Genomic DNA, 19,854 nt, shown 5'->3' on the forward strand with positions numbered 1-19,854 from the left:
GGTCGGAGATGGTAATCAACAAATTCTGAATTTTTTTTTTCGGTTGGGTGACTATTAGCAGAAGCTACGGGCCGTCCAGGGATATCTTTTTTTGTGAATTTTAGGCAGAAGGTATAAACGTCCGGGTCTTGGATCCTCTGGTTTTAAGTGTTCTAACTGTTTTTCAGTAATGCTGCCGTCCTTGAACATTTATTCAATTCTGAAGTGATTTTTTCACTAAAAGATTTAGTAGGTTCGTTGGGTAGCTTTTTATAAAATCTTTCATCGGAAAGTTGACGCATTGCTTCTGAGATGTAGTTATTTTTATCCATAACTACTATGGCACTGCCTTTGTCTGATGGTTTTATATATATATAACATTCACAACATTTATAACCGATACAAGGAACTCACTCTCAAATACAGATGTACTTGTAAAGGATTAATACGTGCGGGTATCTCTCACCCTTTGTTTTACGGTAAAATTCTCCACAAAGAACGGAAAGCTCGATACTCACTCCATAAGTTAACTTAACCTTTGAATATGCTCATTCGTAAAGGATATTGTTATGATATTGTTGTTAGTCGTTAAGGGTAGCATTTTTTGTGTATTAACATTGATTCACTCATAGAGTCTTTACATAGAAATTAAACATTACATTTAAAAGCAGTTTTTGGCACGACATGGGTTGTATCCTTATTGTAATATTTATGATGTACCGTGATTCTCAAAACCGAATGGGAAGAATTGGGATTGATTTAACATACGATGAGACATAACATTTTTGTAGGTTTTAACTGGTCTGGAGCTGGCATGTCAGTTGACTGCTAGTAGTCCTTAGTTTGTACATTTGTGCCATTTATATTCAGTTTCTATATTTCCGTTGTAACATGGGACTCAGACCTTTTTGAATTAATTTTTAGGTTGTGTTTAATATTTTTTCCACATTGGCCATGTTTGTGATCACGCCAAAGTACTTTAACCCCGCCGCATTTTTTTTTGCGCCTGTCCCAGTCAGGAATTTCTGGCCTCTGTATGTCTTATTTTGTTTTCACCTTCAATTTATTTGTTTATGTTATTTGAGTATATAGGGGCAACTCTTTCGCTGTACCTCTGTATAACGATGTTTTTTTTTTTTTTTTTTTTGGGGGGGGGGGGGCAGATGCAACCTGCCCTGTGGTATGATGATTTTCTCGTCGTTCATTGAAGACCAATGGGTGGTCTTGGGTTGATATTTTCATCCCGGTGGGGTTGTTGTCTCTGACATATACACCATACCTTTTCTCGTTATATATACTAGAATATAGTTTGAATATAACCTCTTTGAATCAAGTTTCCCTACTGATATAACGACATGTAAAACATTTTTTTACCGTTTCTTAATGATTGTGGAAAACTGACAGAACGTTTGTGGTATCGTACTATCGCTGAAACACAGAGCAATTATAATAAAAAAGTACTACAAATTGTGTCCTCGGTACAGAATTTACTGAACTTTAAAATTCACGATGAATAACCTATTTGAATTTATTATCCCTAGACAATAGAAGTATATGGGTTACCTAGTCGAGAGATTTAGTATGAAATAATGTTAGCGTTGTGTATCATTACAAATGGGGTGTTTTTAAAAGCCCAAATAATTTGTATACAGAATAGATAATGGGTTTTAGAAAAAAGATTTTATGCTCCAAACTGATTTGAAGTTGAAAGGTCTGTATTTACTTTTCTATAAAGAAGGTTGAAGGTTGTCGCCCCCTCACTTGTTTTTACTTATAAAAATATGCCATGCAGCTCAATTTTTGCAAGTATATCTTAGCCAGACTATGGCACTGTGTGAAATATTTATGCCAAAAGCGACCGAGTTCCTCATGTAAGTAAACACGTTTGTATCTAACCATATATTATACTATCATTAAAGTCTGTACCATGCAGTTATAAACTCTTTTAACATGATAACTCGTACATTGACTGTACATCTATGACCTGTCCTAAAACCTTTTATAATGTATTACCCAAGTTGTATCGTCAAATATTTTCTAGGGACGGAATAAGATTTCTTTTTAAAAGAGAGTCCGATCCAGATTTTAAAGAGGGCCAAGGCTGTAATTGATCACTTTTGGCAAATTTTGCACCCGCACAAGTTACCGATTACTATTGATGTAATGACCCACCTGTATGTTTTGCAATATGCACCGTGTTTTTTGTTTTTTGTTTTTTTTTGTTTTTTTTTTTTTTGCCATATTTTTTTTTTATTTTCACATTGTATCATATATTTAAGAGTATTCACCAACCCAGTAGTCAGACTTGTCTGACCACGAGTCATTTATCGAAATTTGCAATACAAAAGTATTACAAATTTTACGTTCAATCGCACATTGTAAAATTTCTTGGTGCTAGATTTTACTTTCTATTTGGATACTTTTGATTTGGAGAACTTCTTGTCAACATATTTTTTTATTAAGATTTCACTTTGTATTTGATTTTAATGCTGCTAATGAGAGGTTACTCCCAGACACACTTGTACAGCATATCGAATTAGCAGTATCATATGATTGCAGTACACATATTTTAGTAAATCGTAATTAGAAGTATTATAAAATTCTATTTCTTGCAAATTGTTTGAACTGTTGATTATATAATTTAACATCTCAGCCTCAGCCCCACGACATGGAGATTTCAATTTCAATAACTATATTTGTACTTAATACAAAATAAAACATGTGAATAGGTGTTTAAAACCCCTTTGTATTTGAGTGCCAAAATAAATTTGGCTTTCAAGCATAATTCTGCACACATAACTCGAGATAAAAGTCTCACTATTGGACTATAAAGTTTCAAGTTTTGTGTTGTTCAGGTGTGAAATTTTCACGGTTTATAAATTAACACAGATCTTATACATCTGACAGAACAAAACCAAAGGAGCGACGGTAAGACGTTTTATTTTTTTTTTATTATTTTTTTTTACGGTTTCTAATCCAAAAACATCAAAGTGACACGATCGGAGCACATCTTAGTCGTACACACCACCTCTAAATGTTTTTTTTCTTTATAGTCTTCTTTTGTTCAATTAATGCATTCTGCAGAAAGTCCTTGTATCCGAAAATTTCTTCATAAATTAAGTCCCTAAGTAAAGAGTAATCAAGGGAATCAAAGTTATAGCAGTAATCAAAAGAATGTAATTCAGGGACAAAGACCAGGCATGGAAAACAGACATACACAACAAAGAACATAAAATAACTAAAATCATACATACAAAGTAACAGAAGCAAATGAGAAACTCGGACTCCACTAAAGGCTTCAACAATAATTGCCTAATTCTAAGATTGTTTTGACGGTTTCAGTGCTCGGTTTTATGAAATCTTCAAATCCTACCTCAACTAAAATTTCAACCTTCCAAATCACCTGGAACTGAAGATTTTTGGAAAAACTCAATTTGAGATTTTTTTATGAGACCCAGGCCAGTTATTTTTAATAAGGCCCTGCCGACCAACGGCAAATACCCTACTATAGTAGTCACCCTTTGCGTTCGTCCGTCACAAAATCGAGTCCGCTCTATAATTTTAATTCTTCTTTGAGTTCAGCCATAAAATTTGGCATGCTTATCTGTCACTACGAGTAAGTGTGTCGCACAAAACCATGAAACCCATTAGTCAAGAGACATTGTCCAAAACTTAGTTGAACTTCGGTAGCCCCTGGTTAAAGTGACCACTATCTGCCTCATTATTTACCAGTACTAGATGGCGTGACGCGTGCCAAAGAAAGAAAGACATTGAGTGAAATTCGTAGCCCGAAGATCCACAAGAAAATTTAAGTAGCAGTCTCTGTAAGAATCATGCAAATTCTGCAAAATGTGATACACCTCAAAAGGCTACATATTTTTATTTTTGTAATTAAGTTGCTTTATAGATCTATATGATGAAATATATAATTATTCATTCCAATCTGTCTGCTCTTAGGAGATAATCCACATTGAAAATACAACGGTTTCTATTGTATTTTACTGTCATTTACAGAGTTATCTCCCTTAGGTATGAATTCCACAGTACATTCTATATAATTTTTATCTAAGAGCACGGGTTACATGGAAAACCACATCAGTTTCTGTTTACCATAACAATTTAAACAAAATTTCAAAAATAAAAATATGTAGGCTTTCCAATCATGAATGTCAATTTGCATGATTCTTAGGTGGAGTACTACTTAAATAACTACTTACCTAAGTTCCAGTATCTGTACGAATAGGTCAGTGAGTGAAACATAATATAAAGCAACTCAACATTTGAAGGTGTAATTCTACTATTTGTACTATCCGAATGAAGGAATAAATACGAGTTATAAGTTCATTGACATACAACACAGTTGAATATTTTAAAGGCAGAAAATTCTATCAAAAAACATTTTTTTACATTCTTATGTAAAATTTCTAAACATATGCATTGGTGCAGAGATAAAATAATGGCCATTACAAATCAAATTAAGATGATTTCAGTGAACGAAATTATATTGTCAGACATAGGCGGGCTTTTGACATGCACGTTTCTAGATTTTTCCCTGTCTATATCTAGATAAACAATATTCTTTGAAATCTGTAATGATGAACTAAAATCAATAGAGATGTGCATATGACACACCTGTCTCTAAAGACTTTATTAATAAATACTGTCTTGTATGCCAATAAAGCCACAATCGGTTTAAAAATGTTCAATATATTGGCACACCCAGGAAACATATGACTTGTTTTCGTACTGGCTCATTCGTCAAAATAAATGACAACTCTGGCTAACAGTGGAGATAATACTCCGTTCCAACAACGTATGTATATGAACTGTGGTTATTCTTATCCTATATACTCTAAACTGCCTTAGTTTGTGATTTGTAATGTATCCTTTCGAGGAATACGCGATTTTTCACCAAATGTACTGCGGGACATAGTAGCTAGGGTGACGGGTAGGTCATGTTATGCTACGGTCAGCTGGGTTTAACCAATGTTCTTGTAAAAAAAATGCTGCTACAACCAATCTAATATTTTGCGACAAAATTCACAGTTTGCATGCATTGTGTTATGAATTTAAGTTATTGACAGTTTTGACCGACGGAAGTAAGCACGGTTTCCTAAGCAGGCTTCGAAGTAGTTGTATTCAGGAACCTACAGGATAAATACTACGCAAATATAACAGGCAACTTCTATTTTCGCTAAAATAAAACCGTTACTTAATTGGCAAACGAAAGAGCCTTGTAAATTTTATCGTATTACCGTTTTAATATCTAATATTCCTTCTGAGAAAAAAAACGTTTACACTTTAAGCATGATAAAGATACAAAATGATATAGGCGGACGTGGACTATGATGCATGCAACAAAGTTCACATCCCTGGAGTGAAATACTAGCGGAAGCGAACCTCGTGCATAGTGTAAAGGTTCTCCTGCTTTCTCATTCCAGCTGCAGTTGATGGGAGGCCACGGATTATTAAAAGGAGCAGTAGTAATAGCTGGATGATAAACATAGTCAAAACCATCAAATTTAAGCAAGAGTCCTTGAAAAACCATGGTTACTGGTACAGACGTAAGTACAACTTATAGGTGACTAAAAAGGTTCAGAAAAGGCATACAGGACGTATGTCCCTCAACAGAAAAACAATTTCTTGATTTTTCACGAATTTTAACTCGTAAATGTTTCGAGTACCACTGAATTGGTGTTTCAGTAAATAAGTTTCGTTTTGTTACTTTTTGTTTTTCTATGTCTCTGTTTTCTGGGCGATGTTTTTTTTTTCGATATTGGAACAGGTTTATTTTCGAAAATGCCGGGAATTTCCGCTTGGTCTTATACTTTGATCAATGAGCGCATGACCGAAAACAGATCAATGTGAGAAGAACTCACAACATGACAAATCGTAAATAAAGGACATTAAAATGAGGACGCTTGTTTCGCCAAATAAGTCACAGTCCCGTAAAAGACAACGACCACCATTAAGGAAAGGTGTTTCTTATGGTAAAATTCGGAGGAGGTCGTTCACGTGTGTCAGAGATATTTCAATTGCAAATTTGCAGAGTGGATATATTTATTCAAGTAAGTTCTGCTTTTGAAGATTGAAATTCACAAAAGGTTGAAAATTGTGGTAATATTTTTAGATTTTGTTGTTAAAAGGTCTATCGAAAATGCTTTCGATTTTGTGTGATTTAATGGTTATTTGCCGAAATGGTTCTATGGATATGGGTGTCTTGGGGGAAACGTGTAACAGTACATGGATTGGGTGTATTTGGATGTACACGATAATAAAACGCTACACAGCTGCTATATATACATGTACTTGATATTTCGATGTTCTTAAAATGTGATAGGAGCTTCTGTGCGTTTTTGTAGTAAAATCCATAGTTAAAACCATAAAACCCCGAATTTGGAGAGGATATTGATAACAATTCAATAGTCTGACAACCGAAAGACCTTTCTAGTCGTTTGGGAACAAAATCTTGAAGAATTTGTGATCGATACACAAGGTCACTTTATTTATAATTCTGAATTAAACGAGAAACAAGAGGCTCTTACAGTATTCGGTATAAATGTTTAAAGTACAATTTGTGATTCTCTTTATAAGTAAGTAAAGGTTTTGACCAACAAATGTTTATAAAGAGCATATATATTGATGAATGCTGTAAGTTCAGAAGAGTACCTAAGGCAATTTAAAATATTGGAAATGACTTCAAATTATTTTTAGAACCTCTGGAAAAAAGAATTGGGCAGGGGTCCCCCTATGCCCTATTATTCCACTAGGTCCGAGGGGGATTAGCGCAGTTTACATTTGCTGAAAAAAAAAATGAAGTTAAACCATGGCTATCAGATATTTTCATCATCATCTTTGTCTTTCAACTCAGGAAATCATATTTACTATACGAACCAAACATCGTTGAAATAAAAGCAAGTATAAAAATAAGCGGGGAAATGCCCCACCTCCCACTCCTTAACAAACTTTCGTCATCTCCATTCAACATAGAACACAATGTATCTCAAAGAAACCCAAAATCATTGGAATCAGAGCAACTGGTGAAAATGGTCGCAAAATGGCAGCCATTTTGAAAATGGCCGCCGAAAAATAATTCCAATAACTGCCAATCAACTCAAAATATCATGTTTATCTTATGAGTAGCTTTTATTTTCATTATTCTTTCATAGTTGAGGAAAAATATCAAATATAGGCATTTTAACCCCAGTGTATTTTTTTACCGATGAAAAATTTTAAATGATCAGTTTGTGCAGAAAACCCTGATAAAATATGCCAATTTTTTTTAAAGTTTGTCGCAATTGATTCAGATAGTTGTACACACGAAAAACGACGATAAAAATCTATTTCAGGGAAATTTCGGCGAAGGTGCGTCCTCTGATGGAGCATCAGAATTTTGCTAAATTCAACATTTTTTTAATTTTTTGCTAAAAACTGTATTTTAACCCCTATGTTCAATTTTTAGTAACAGCGGCCATGTTTTTTTTTTCACCAACCAAAAATCTAAACGGTCATTTTGTGCAGAATACGCTAAAAACAGTAATACCATCTTTCATTAAATTCTGTATTATAGTAGATTCTGAGGAAAAGATTTTTGAAAGTGATAACATCAAAAAAACAAAAACAAAAACAAAAACAAAAACAAAAACAAAAACAAAACAAAACAAAAATATTGAATTTCATTGAATTCTCTGTAATGATTTCTGAGGAGAATTTTTTTGGGGAAAGAATTAAGATCTGAAAACAGCAACAAAAAGAAACGTTCAAAAAGGGCAATAACTTCAACATGAATAACAGATTTTCACCAAAATTACATCACGAATATATCTCATCATGGTTGCATGTAGCACTTATACCCAAGTCATAATTTGGTTAAACATAACTGTTTTGGAGATATATGCAAAAAAAAACTGCCGTTTGACCCTTATGTTCTATTTTTAATAACGGCGCACATGTTTTTTCACAGATCAAAAATTCAAACAATCATTTTGTGCAGAATACTCGTAGGTACATTCATATCAAGTTTCATACAAATCCATTTAGTAGTTTCGGAGAAGATGTTTGGAGAATTGTTAACGACGACGACAGACGCCAATTGATGGCAATAGCTCACGTGGCCTACGACCAGGCGAGCTGATAACTCTTAAGCAAAGCTCACATATGGTTCATCATTACCCTTCGACGAGTATGGTCACAATTTCACCACTAATTTCCTTTTGACTACAGATAAACCTGTGTATCCAGATATTTTTAAGGACGGGTGGACACCATGATTACTATTACCTCCCAACAAGTGGAGGGTTTAAACGTGTCTTTAATTTTACGTCTAAATTCTCATTTTTGAAATCCAGAAGTATATTCCACCCTTACTCCCTTATTATTCGTTTTGAAAAAAAACACGTCCCGTCAAATTTTACATTTTAATTCTTTAGTTTACCCACTTTTTTGTTTTTGTTTTGTTTTGTTTGTTTGTTTTTTTTTTTTTTTGTTTTTGTTTTTTTTTATGTTATCACTTTCAAAAATCTTTTCCTCAGAATCTACTATAATACAGAATTTAATGAAAGTTGGTATTACTGTTTTTAGCGTATCCTGCACAAAATGACCGTTTAGATATTTGGTTGGTGAAAAAAACATGGCCGCTGTTACTAAAAATTGAACATAGGGGTCAAGAAGTTCCTTCACAGATGGTTTGCACCTACTTCTGATCAATCCACTCTTATGTCAGAGAACAAGATCTTCATTGTGGGTGGGCAATACTTACGGCATTGCTGGCTGATCAATGATCAGTGTTTCCGTCACGAGTGGAAAACAATCTGCTTCTCTCTAATTTACGTAGTTAATAAATGCTTTTGAGTGTTAAAATAAGTAAACCAGTAAAGATGTGGTAGACGTGCGGTGGATGTGGTAATTAGATCCTTTCACACATCAAATGAAATAAAACATAGAAGTAATAACTCGCGACTATAGAAGTTTCGAGGAGTTCATTTGTGGTATCCATCATGGTCTATCTATATAATACTATTCTTAGTAAGTGTAGTATAATCTAACTGTTGATAATGTAGAGTTTTTCTGTGGAGATGACATTATATAAATATTCTACAACAGTCAGACATGTTGTTTGATGATTATACTAAGATTTTGAGTCTTTACAAACTGACCATAAGGCTTCTAAATTGACAATTCAGAAGATGTGTATAAAAAAGATATAAACACAGGACTAGTAGATGATATGGAATCGTGAGTAGCTTTATGTATATACATGTAAGTATGTGTGTATGTGTGTGTGTGTATGTGTTAGTTGTTTTCCTTGGATTCACAACTTACTACTACATCAAAGTTATGCAAATCAATCTTAACCCTTTTTTCAAATGAGCCCTGCTTGGTCCTTCAATGTCATATCTATAAGCTTGAAGGTCATAAGCAATACATGTACCACTCAAGTTTTATCAACCCAATGATCGAAGCTTGATGTGAGAATGAAATCAAGGTTATCATGACTAATGGCGTGTGTAAAATGTGAAACACAATCAAGGGACACGAAAGAAACAAAAAAAAAATGGAAACAGGAACAACATACATAAACATGAAGAAGCACACAGAAAACTAAAAACGAAGCATCAATTCGGGCTCTACAGAAAAAAAGAAAAAAAAAAGGTTGGGACATTGACCAAGTGAATTGGTCTTGTAACTCGGCGCACTTAAATTTTCTAGCAGGATCTGGCTAGTAACTCACATGTGTCAGGTATAATAGAGAAAAGGATTAAACAATGTACTATTATAATTAGTGGGTCCAGGGCGAGGATTCCAGGGGATAGGAACCCCTTTTTGATGGATTTTATCTTATTTCGTGTAGAATTTGCGCATATATAAACAAATTATAACCTGGGCCCTTCTCTTTTCAAAACATCGATCCGCGCATGTGGAACATTTATAAATATGTCCCTATGGTGGAGATATAATAGATATGCCATATCGGTGAACATATATGGATGGGGAGTCTGACGGACAAAGAATACCAAACATATTTACGTATTCCGTCAGTCTTTATATGCAGGAATAAAACGGACTTCGGTATAAAGGTTTAAAGTACGATTTATGACTCTCTTTATAACAGTTATAAATCGGACTTTCCATATCTATTAATAATATCAAATGATCCTTCAAACTTTTATTAAAAGATTTTCATTTTTGTTTACTCCACCTCTTGACCCATGTGGTTGTAAAATTACAAATTGAGCAAAATTTAAAATTTTACCCTGATTTTTGTATCATAGATGAACTGATTTACGTTTAACTAAATATGACATCGCTGAACTTTTGACATTGTAGATCATAATACTAATCTGTAGTTCATGAAGGATAATATAGCTATTGGAAAGGTCTCCATTTGCATACAATACCGCTAACGATGTTTTATTTTCAGTATCGATATTAGTTCACATTAAAAGCTTAATGTTTATGCTGTGTTGACTATGCCATATACATTTTTGATACCGGAAAATTAATACACACTTTCATGGAATCGAAAGCAGTGGATGAAGTAGATTATTTGTGTGATATTTCAGAATCCACAGAATGGAGTAAACAGTTTCCGGACTCTAACGGAATTCAACAGTCACCGATCAATTTGATATCGAAGACGGCCGTCTTTGATCCTAAATTGAAGGAGAAGTTGTTAAGTGTTTCATACCTACCATCAAGAGAAACTGACATACTCAACAATGGACAGGCGGTGGTCATATATCCTAAGGCAAGAAGTGGTAAGATCTTTTTCTTTGTATTGTGGAAGCAATTATATGCATAGGTATCGTAATGTTATAAAATATTATCATTTAAAGCCAAATTGTCTATTTTAGTACAGTTTAGATTTAAAATGGGCGTTCTAGACCTATGGAACCCCCATCATCCGCCACTGAAAAAATCTCCACCAAATCCTTATATATATATAGATGCTTAAATGTCGTTTATTCATTTCATTCATTAAACGGCAAATTCTGTCACTTAAAATACCTGTAAAGCATTAAACCCCAGTTTATAAATATTCTCACACCAAATTTGCTGACAAATCATCAACAAAAAGTATTTCTTTTAGTTTCAATTTTGCAACTTACACATGCAATCCTGAAATCGATATGTTCATATGTTCATATCATGATTAATTAAGATCAATGAATGTTTAAACTTTCTGTAAACCAAACTGTTTACTGCTTTATTAAAATGATATTACGGACAAATATTATGATGAAATAACATTTTCGCCCATTACGGCAATATTTTAAAATGTGCATAATAGAACGTCATTAAACGTGTCCCTCTGAAAATGATCAAACCTTGGGTTGAAAAGACGACACAAATCTATTAAGAGTATCACATTACAAAGTATTCATTCCAAATGATTTAGAATTGTTTTAGATATTTTTACTGCTCGGTAAACTGCGTCCCTTAGTTCAAATCCTGGATCCGCTTTCGCATTCCTGTTGTCGTATTGGTCTTTATCCCACTCCCCCTTGTCGTATTGGTGTTTACCCCCATTCCCCCTTGTCGTATTGGTCTTTAATTACCCCATTCCCCCTTGTCGTATTCGTCTTTACCCCATTCCCCATTGCCCTGAAATCTTTTTTAAGCCAAACCCTTGATAAGTTGGAATCCTTTCGAAGTCCTGGTTTAATTTATTTTGAACTTAACCTATAAACATCTTGAGTTACAAACATATCCCACTGTACCTTCTTGTGGATTTGTGTAAATAATTAGCACTTTTAAACAGATGTAGGACTGTTTATCAAATTTTGCTTTGCCTCTCAGTGTTGCGGTATTACACGCAAGGTAAAGATGGGCGTGTATTTTTGTATTTGTAGGGTGAAATCGAATGTTTAGGAATAAAGAAGCATATTGCGGCTTTTGTGTAATTGATTGAAATTCTCCTAACGCCTCAGTTTTTTTCCATCATGGACAATTCTCCGCTTATTGATGAATATTATATTGTAATTGTTATGTTTTTTTAATGGAAACTACGTGTGGCATTATTTATTTTATTACGTATTTGGTTTGGTATATGTTTTTTCACAACTCCACTTACTTGCTGAAAAATGTGTAAAAATGTCTTAATTAAAAAGAGACATTAGGGCAGAAAAGCAGAGTTGCTGTTTATCAATAATGATGGGACTCATTTTGTCACAGTAGACATAAAAAGGCGGAGGTTATTAAATGGTATAGCTTGTAAAATATTATATAAAAGTATCTTACTTGCGAACACACATACATATACTTTTCTTTTTTATAGACACCTCGGTACGACAAGACTCAGTTTCAAAATCAGGTATTTTTTTTTATAACATCTTGGTATCCATGATTTTTGTTTATTTTCTTCGAACTCTTCAAACTTTGAATAATACAGACAAGCAAACACCATTAAGGTAAACGAGCTTGCTTTGCCAGTTTGAAATTTTAAGGACTGCATAGTAAAGATAATACTCTACATTTATTCCAAATTCAACTTCGTGTCAAACTGTTGACAATAATTGTGTTTTAAATAATTCTGCGTTCTAAATGGAAACTACCGTAAACATTTGTTACTCCTTAAGCAGTTTTTGTTCAAGAATAAGTTCATATTTCTTCTGTACTTTCAGTTATAAGCGGAGGACCTTTACACGATGGTGATTATGAATTAGCTGAAATAAGGTTCCATTGGGGTCGATGTAATACCCGGGGATCTGAACACACAGTTAATGGGAAAGCGTTCCCTATGGAGGTAATGCGTTTCTTGTATTAACACGTCTATAGTAAAGGGAAAACAAGTACTCATGCGACATGACTATGAACGTGTTCGTGTTATCGAATGCTAAAAACACTGTATATGTCTGGAACAATTGAATCAATACTATTCGAAACATGAAATACCCGATATCCCTAGTATGCCTTAACTTCAAGACGGGCGGATCCAGGGACTTTGAAAAGGGGGTTCCAGGATAGTATTATTATTATCTCATGTTTGTTGCATCTTGCACGAAATTAATAATTTTGTTAACAAAAGGGGGCCCAATCCCCGCGGAACACTCTATTATCTATGATCTTTGGAAATCTTGCTAACTATGTTATATTGTTCCAGCTTCAGTTTATCCACTGGAATTCGTCATTGTACCAGAACATTGAGGAAGCCACTGGGAAAGATAACGGGATAGCAGCACTTTGCCTATTTGTTCAGGTAAGTAGACTAAATATCTTTACTCTTTTAAAATGTTATTTTTGTCCTCTTAATCTTTTTCAAACCAAAATTTAAAAATTCTGGTAGTTGCACTGGTCAAGAAAAAAAAATCGAACTATTTGATTTGTAACGATTTATAAACTTAGGTCAAAGTCGGATATTGAAAAAATTACTTTTGGGACTATTGGAGCTTATCAGTAGTGGGTATAGGGGGTCCTGGATTTGATACCCTTTTGTTGGCAGATTAAGTTAATTCTGGTAAAATGGAGGCAAAAATGACCAAATGATAGCCTGGAATCCCTCCCTTTTTAAATCTTAATCGGAATCCCCTTTCAAAAGACTTCTCGATCCGCCTCTACTGACTCTGGTTTATATATTTGTAGCTTGGACGTGAAAATCCAGCTTTCAGAGCAATAGTGGCGGACTCTCTGGAGGACATCATGTACAAGGTAGGGTTACAGATACCTGATAAAAGACCTGCAATAGTTAGGTTCGTAGTCTTTCTTAATCTGTCTACAGGAAAATGTAGTTAGACCGGAATCTAACTAAACAATTAAAAGGTCATAAAAATGGACTGGATGCATCGCTCAAATCTTATAAATGAAATGGGTAACTGTCATTCACTCGCTCGGTGGTAAACAAAGACGATGGGAATGGTGAACCTGCCTTGGTATATTTATAACACATGCCAATAAGGTTAACAGAATATAATGTTCAGGCTAGGTTATAGACCAGGATATGCATGTTTTGCAAACATTTTGGTGATATAATGGCAGTATCTGTCATATAAGCTTTTGTTTGAAGTCTTGCGTAACACACAGGTAAAATATGAACAGGAAGTGTTTTAGGCTTTTGCCATTTGATCTTCCTTTTTAATTTTTTTTTTGGGGTGGGATGGGTGGTGGATAGATCAAATAACCTGGTCCTTGTGAAAATCCAAACCAAATAAAAAAGAGTCGAATGATTTTTTGCTAGGTCTGAAGTCTAGTGATCTGCATATATGAAGAAAAATCGACATTGCTGTAACCAATTTTAAGTAAGAAACATTTGTTAAAGAAGTTTAGACACAAAATTAATTTGTATTTTTGTTGTTGGAATTCTAAATTAAACATAGTTCCAAAACGAAAAACAAAACAGATTTTTTTTTTTGGTCAACACCTAGTTCTCAGTTCCAAGTACTCTCTAGCAAATTATGTATTCATGTATCCAAATACACTCAAGTTGTAATTGTTTATTGTAGGGCCGCCAGAAAACTACGTATGTGCCATTTAATCCTGCTACATTACTTCCAGGTATTAACAGAACATTTTATTCTCTTGCATATATATGTGTAATGTATCACGTGGATCATTTTAATTTATGTTTTGTTTGTTCGTGTGAATTGACGTCATGAAGAAGTGAAAAATGAACAGTTCCATTTGAACCGCTTCTATTTGTCGTTTTTTTTCTTTTTTTTGTTATTTTAAAAGTCGTGATATTATCATGTAATTATACAGATATTATGACTTTTTTTAAACGATCGCTGGTGGTGTTAAGACAAAATGAAAAGTTTATATGAATCTTACCAAAATGAGATAAATCAAAAAGAAAGTTGATTCATGTAATGGGAACATGAAATTGTCAAGTTAGTGATAAATCTTCCAAATTAAATTGTTTGATTTTGTCTTTAACAAAATCAATTACCCTAAAGTCTTAACCAGTATGATGGGACATTTAATTCAATAGCTGACTTTAAAATGAAGATGTCTAACATATGATGGTTTCACGTTGAACAGTACTTTACAACGCATATAATGATGGCATTCAGGGGAAAGAGTTTATCTTCCATTAATTAAATGGACGTCCATAGGTGGTGAACTGGAGGAGGTTTAAGCTTTCTATCATCTATGGAATTTATTTGACAGAAAGACTATATATGCTCCTTAATTATCCAATGAATTACCTAATTATAAGATGTTCATTTGGTAATCGTGATTGAATTTAACACAGGAAAGACCAATTATAATGCAACATTCATTGACAAGTCAAATTTCATTGGATAATATCGTAAATTTCAGGGAACTAAGTGCATATTTGAACCCCTCTTATCTTTACGCATGCGCAGATAATATTTTTTAAAGGTTGTTCTTTTCGCAGACCTCTATATTTGGCAGTTTCATTAGAATTGTATTTGCAGTCGTAAATCAGACTTCTTTTGACAGTGGCAAGTACCCGCCTCGCGTTAACTATTATACTTAATTTGCCACCGTCAAATTCACGGTTGTCGCCTCAATGCAATACCATTGTTAACTCCATATTCTATTCCCTGGATATCATCAGAGTATGTGCAGTAATTTGAGCTCATATACTTTCTGTATCCATAATTTATTCGTTAAAATGAACATCTTTAGGGAAAATGGTAATCGACTTAATTTCCATTAGTATAAATGATACAATATACTCAAGATAAATGCTGCTTTTAGGCAGCCGAACTTAATATTAACTTTTTTTCAAATATAGCAGATTGACTTTTAAAGTAAATTTAATACTACAACGCGAAACATTGTGTTTTGGCTTTTCATTTTAAATGCACATTGGAGAATGCAATTCTCATCGGGTTGAATTGTTGGGTGTATTGTTGCCGCTAATAAAATAACAGGAACATAATTCATTAGTCTCGTATCATACTGTGATCTTTATTTTACCAAATCAGGAATATACATTTAAATCAAAATATATAGATATTAAGATATTTATGTATTTTGTCAATGATATCAATGATTAACACAGAATACTTACTACGTATTTAGAGCCATGTACATACATGTAATGACGCATGGAGAAGTTAAACGTTTTCAACACACCAAATTGAGAAGGCTTGTTCTATGTGATAAAGGATTTTTTGCAAAGAAGTAGGCCATGGCGTCGTTGACTGTTTACGTTTCTGTTTTTTACTCAAATATGACGTGCTTCAAAGCTCTTTAGACAACAGCTATGTAAAAAAAGTGATTAACAAATGACCAATATTTCGTGCAACACATGAGCTGCGTTTATTAAAAAATATGGAGAAATTACTCATATTAGAATTGAAATAAATCACGGAAACTATCGCTCAGGGTAAAACAATGCGACATAAATGGCCAGCCTGTGATAAAACAATGATAAAAAAATGAAGTTTCCGTGATTTTTTTCTTAATTAGAATTTTTTCAGATAGGACTCTTTAGCTATGCCTATGTTGATTTTATGGATAAGGAATTATTGCATATTGTCACTGAAAAATGTTTGATGTCTGTTGTAAATAAGCTTAGTTGAAAAAGAATTTAAAAATCTAGAAAATACCAAGACATTGTTTCGAAATTACATGTCAGTTGTCTAAAATGATCTTATCACGGCGAGTAAACAACTGAGTGAATGCGTGGAAAAAGCCTTCTTGAAAAAGAACTGAGGGAAATATGACGAATATGTTTTTCTTCACTTTTTCAGAAGCCGACTTACTTCAAGAGTACTGGGTCTACAATGGTTCACTAACACACCCACCCTGTAGTGAAAACGTCACGTGGATCATGATGCGCTATCCATTGTTACTTTCTATAGATCAGGTGATGTTAGCATTATATATCAGCGAAAATGATCAGGTCCAAAAGACGACACTCCCCTTCCTTCTCAAACAGTTGGTAGATTATATAGCTAGTTGGACTGACAATCACTCGAGCAAACCTCCCTAAGGCCAGTAAACTTTCCTTTCCTTGAATTTCCGAATATGCAACTGATGGTTTACAAAGAATAAAAGCTGAGCGTTATATAAGCGGGAATCAAGAGAGGTAACGGTGAGAACAATGCCAGAAAAGTTTCATAAAACCTCTGATAATGAGTTTCTTTCATCAAACCCTCCTCAGGTCAGATTTCGACCAATGAGCTCCAGTGAATTCGAAGATGAGACCTCTCTTCCCCAGTTTTACGGCAAATTTGTTTAGTGTGTCCTGTTTTCTGTTGATGATTGCTTGATGGTATACTTAACATAACACACGCACCCATTCATGCAACATTCTTTGTTTAAACATGATTGTTCTCACTTCTTGTGTGTTTGTTGAAGCATGCTGTTATTAATGAATTTAGCCGAGTACAATTTCATTCATGGATTAAATGTCGAATGTCTTTAAGATCGACCCCGAGCGACCATTAAAGTGTTATAAGGTTACGAATGCTACAATATATAGTTTACGCGTTTAAGCACAGCAACTTATAATAATTAAAGAATCCTTAACTTTTCAGGTCATGGATTTTAGAAAATTAAACACTTATAGTCAAGACTTCAAAGTATCAAGTATATATGAAGGAAAACTTGTAGACAATTTCCGACCTGTCCAGCCGTTAAACGATAGGAAAGTACGCGCTTCGTTCCAATAACAGATTATCTGGCATGGGGTCATGCAGTGGTGTGCCATCAGAAACAATGGCGAAAGTTATAACCATTATTACCTTAGCAACATATCACAGTCCGATTTTGAGCATAAATCTATGCTTATATTTTCTGCCAAGAACTATAATGAATGTGCCTTTTGTCCAGTTTAATTACTACTATTATCATGAAGGTTCTACAGAATTATGCTAATTTTACCGACGGCCATTTGCGAGAGCACTTGTGCTGTCGTGTATGTGTTTCTTATAGTGACTCAAATGATGCATGTATGATTTTTATCATTGTTTTTCTACAGTCGTGCTTGCTGATATGCATAAATACCATTTGCAATGACTTCTATTGGTTAGCATACATTTTATTATGTATACGGGTATTCTATTGAAACTTTAGTGCTTTATTTATTGTATGAACTAAGACACAACTTATATTCTCATATCCCCATTGATGAAAAGTTTCTATATTGGTCTAAGGGAACAGGGACATTACACTTTATGGAAAGCTACTTAGGCATTGTATTGATACTCATCAACTCCACAGTCATAGAAAGGTCCGGCACCCACACACAAGTTGGTGCTTTTAAGCACAATCAATAAAGTTTACTCTGTGATGTGATCTGGTGCTATACGCTTATCCTAGAATAGGAATCTCAGAACTAATTATCTTTATACCCTCAGGGTTGGTTAAAATGGAATTAGTCAGTGCTATTCAATGATAATGGGCTGACATTTTCATCCCGGTGGGGTTTTTGTCTCTTTGACATACTTATTCGCGTTATAATCCCATCATAACTCATCATATATACAAAATGTATATGTAAGTGTTTAAGTTTGTGCATCTTATGTGTGAACCAAAGTGGGCAGTCGAACAATTTAAATACATTATTGTGTATAATTGTTTATATTTATATATTAATTGTAAAATGTACTATTTAAGAAAAATACAATTTAGATTTGGAAAAAGTTATATGTACCATAGTATCAGATTTATTTGCTGGAATCGCGTGTTATTGTTGTAGTGTACTAGTACCAGAAATATATAGCAGATTCTGCCGAGGCAAAAATATAACGGATTACATCAAAGGTCCTTTCGGGCAATACTAAGTCATATTATACTGAAGTATTCGGTAACACGATTCTCTACCCCGAAGATACGTATCAGAATACAGAACAAAATGTTGCATCGATTTTATTTGCTCGGGGACACACACCAGTTATTTACTTGGTAGGCGTAACTTACTTGTTTTAAAGTGAAGAAATCAAACAGTCGCTAGCTGTGTGGACATGGTTTTCTGATAGACTTAGCAAGTTCTCGACGTCCTATATTTCTGAATGTATATATCCCACCATCCAAATATAAAATGTTCAGCAACTGTTAAGTCATGTGTTATTGGGTCAAGTAGTCTGTACGAAATACTTTGCCGCAACTTAAAAAAAAAAAACATTGCATTTTTGGTAAACTACATATTTTTTTTCGTGTGCATATATTAATTTGGTAATTGCATGCAACCTTAATTAATCCTGGTATTGAACACATAAATGGTCACGAACTACGGTATGATGAGCTACGAGTGTTATACAGATGCTAGATTCAGATCCACTTTAATCGGTTTCAATAATGTGTTAAATAATTTTATTTCATCTGCTTCTTGAATCGACACCTACCTTTGAAAATTATAACCCTAACCTGTAACAGGAAAAAAGGAACCTAATAAGCTAGTGAAGACTTCACCCGCAGCCGAAGTAGTCCCTGATTGCCACTTCACTTAAGCGTGAAATATAACTAATTCGGAGAAAGCCTGTCCAGGATAAGGTGTTTACAAGAAGTCATGTACCCAATGCAACCAAAGATGGTAATGGGCAACTCATGTTAATGTTAGGGTGATACTGGTTTCATTTGTCTCTATGCGTGACAGTTATTCAAGGCATTTTTAAATCGCAAATATTGTTAGAGACTTTGTGCACTCGTAATTTCAGTACATAATTTGCATAATTATATATTACTACACCACATTAAGCTGCTGACCGGCGCCGTGTTTACCGTCATACTAGGTTCATAGTTCTAGCTTCGTACGAGATCAAAATGTGCCTCTTAAATTTTGCTTGTATGAGAACGGGAAGTAATGAAGTAATAAAATGATCGTAAGCATTGAACTTATATCCAGTTTCCGATTCAGACACAGAGGATTGTACAATTGATTATGTAGGGCCCCGATATATATATATCGAAACCATTATCTGCATTTCCTGGTAACCAATTGTTTTGATTGAAAAACATTCG

The 19,854-nt window shown here is 34.1% G+C and overlaps 1 protein-coding gene across 3 annotated transcripts in view; it reads left to right on the forward strand.

Annotated features, from left to right (window-relative positions):
• LOC148616582 (carbonic anhydrase-related protein-like) overlaps positions 1 to 17,910 on the forward strand; it is a 44,505-nt gene extending 26,595 nt beyond the window's left edge. Inside the window, exons 1-10 of one of the 3 annotated variants that reach the window (XM_088583796.1) lie at positions 2,761 to 2,907; positions 5,421 to 5,543; positions 10,542 to 10,736; positions 12,257 to 12,292; positions 12,603 to 12,724; positions 13,082 to 13,177; positions 13,561 to 13,626; positions 14,418 to 14,469; positions 16,641 to 16,756; positions 17,430 to 17,910. In XM_088583796.1, coding sequence (XP_088439922.1) covers positions 5,474 to 5,543; positions 10,542 to 10,736; positions 12,257 to 12,292; positions 12,603 to 12,724; positions 13,082 to 13,177; positions 13,561 to 13,626; positions 14,418 to 14,469; positions 16,641 to 16,756; positions 17,430 to 17,564 — 888 coding nt within the window. In that variant the 5' untranslated portion in view covers positions 2,761 to 2,907; positions 5,421 to 5,473 and the 3' untranslated portion in view covers positions 17,565 to 17,910. Of the gene's footprint in view, positions 1 to 2,760; positions 2,908 to 5,420; positions 5,544 to 8,771; positions 9,214 to 10,541; positions 10,737 to 12,256; positions 12,293 to 12,602; positions 12,725 to 13,081; positions 13,178 to 13,560; positions 13,627 to 14,417; positions 14,470 to 16,640; positions 16,757 to 17,429 lie in introns of those variants that run through there. The other 2 variants (XM_088583795.1, XM_088583797.1) reach the window with 2 other exon arrangements.
• Positions 17,911 to 19,854: the final 1,944 nt, after the last annotated feature.

This window comes from Perna viridis, chromosome 5, assembly GCF_037379345.1.
Source record: "Perna viridis isolate PV_CMFRI_1.1 ecotype Kerala chromosome 5, ASM3737934v1, whole genome shotgun sequence".
Lineage (NCBI taxonomy): Eukaryota > Metazoa > Mollusca > Bivalvia > Mytilida > Mytilidae > Perna > Perna viridis.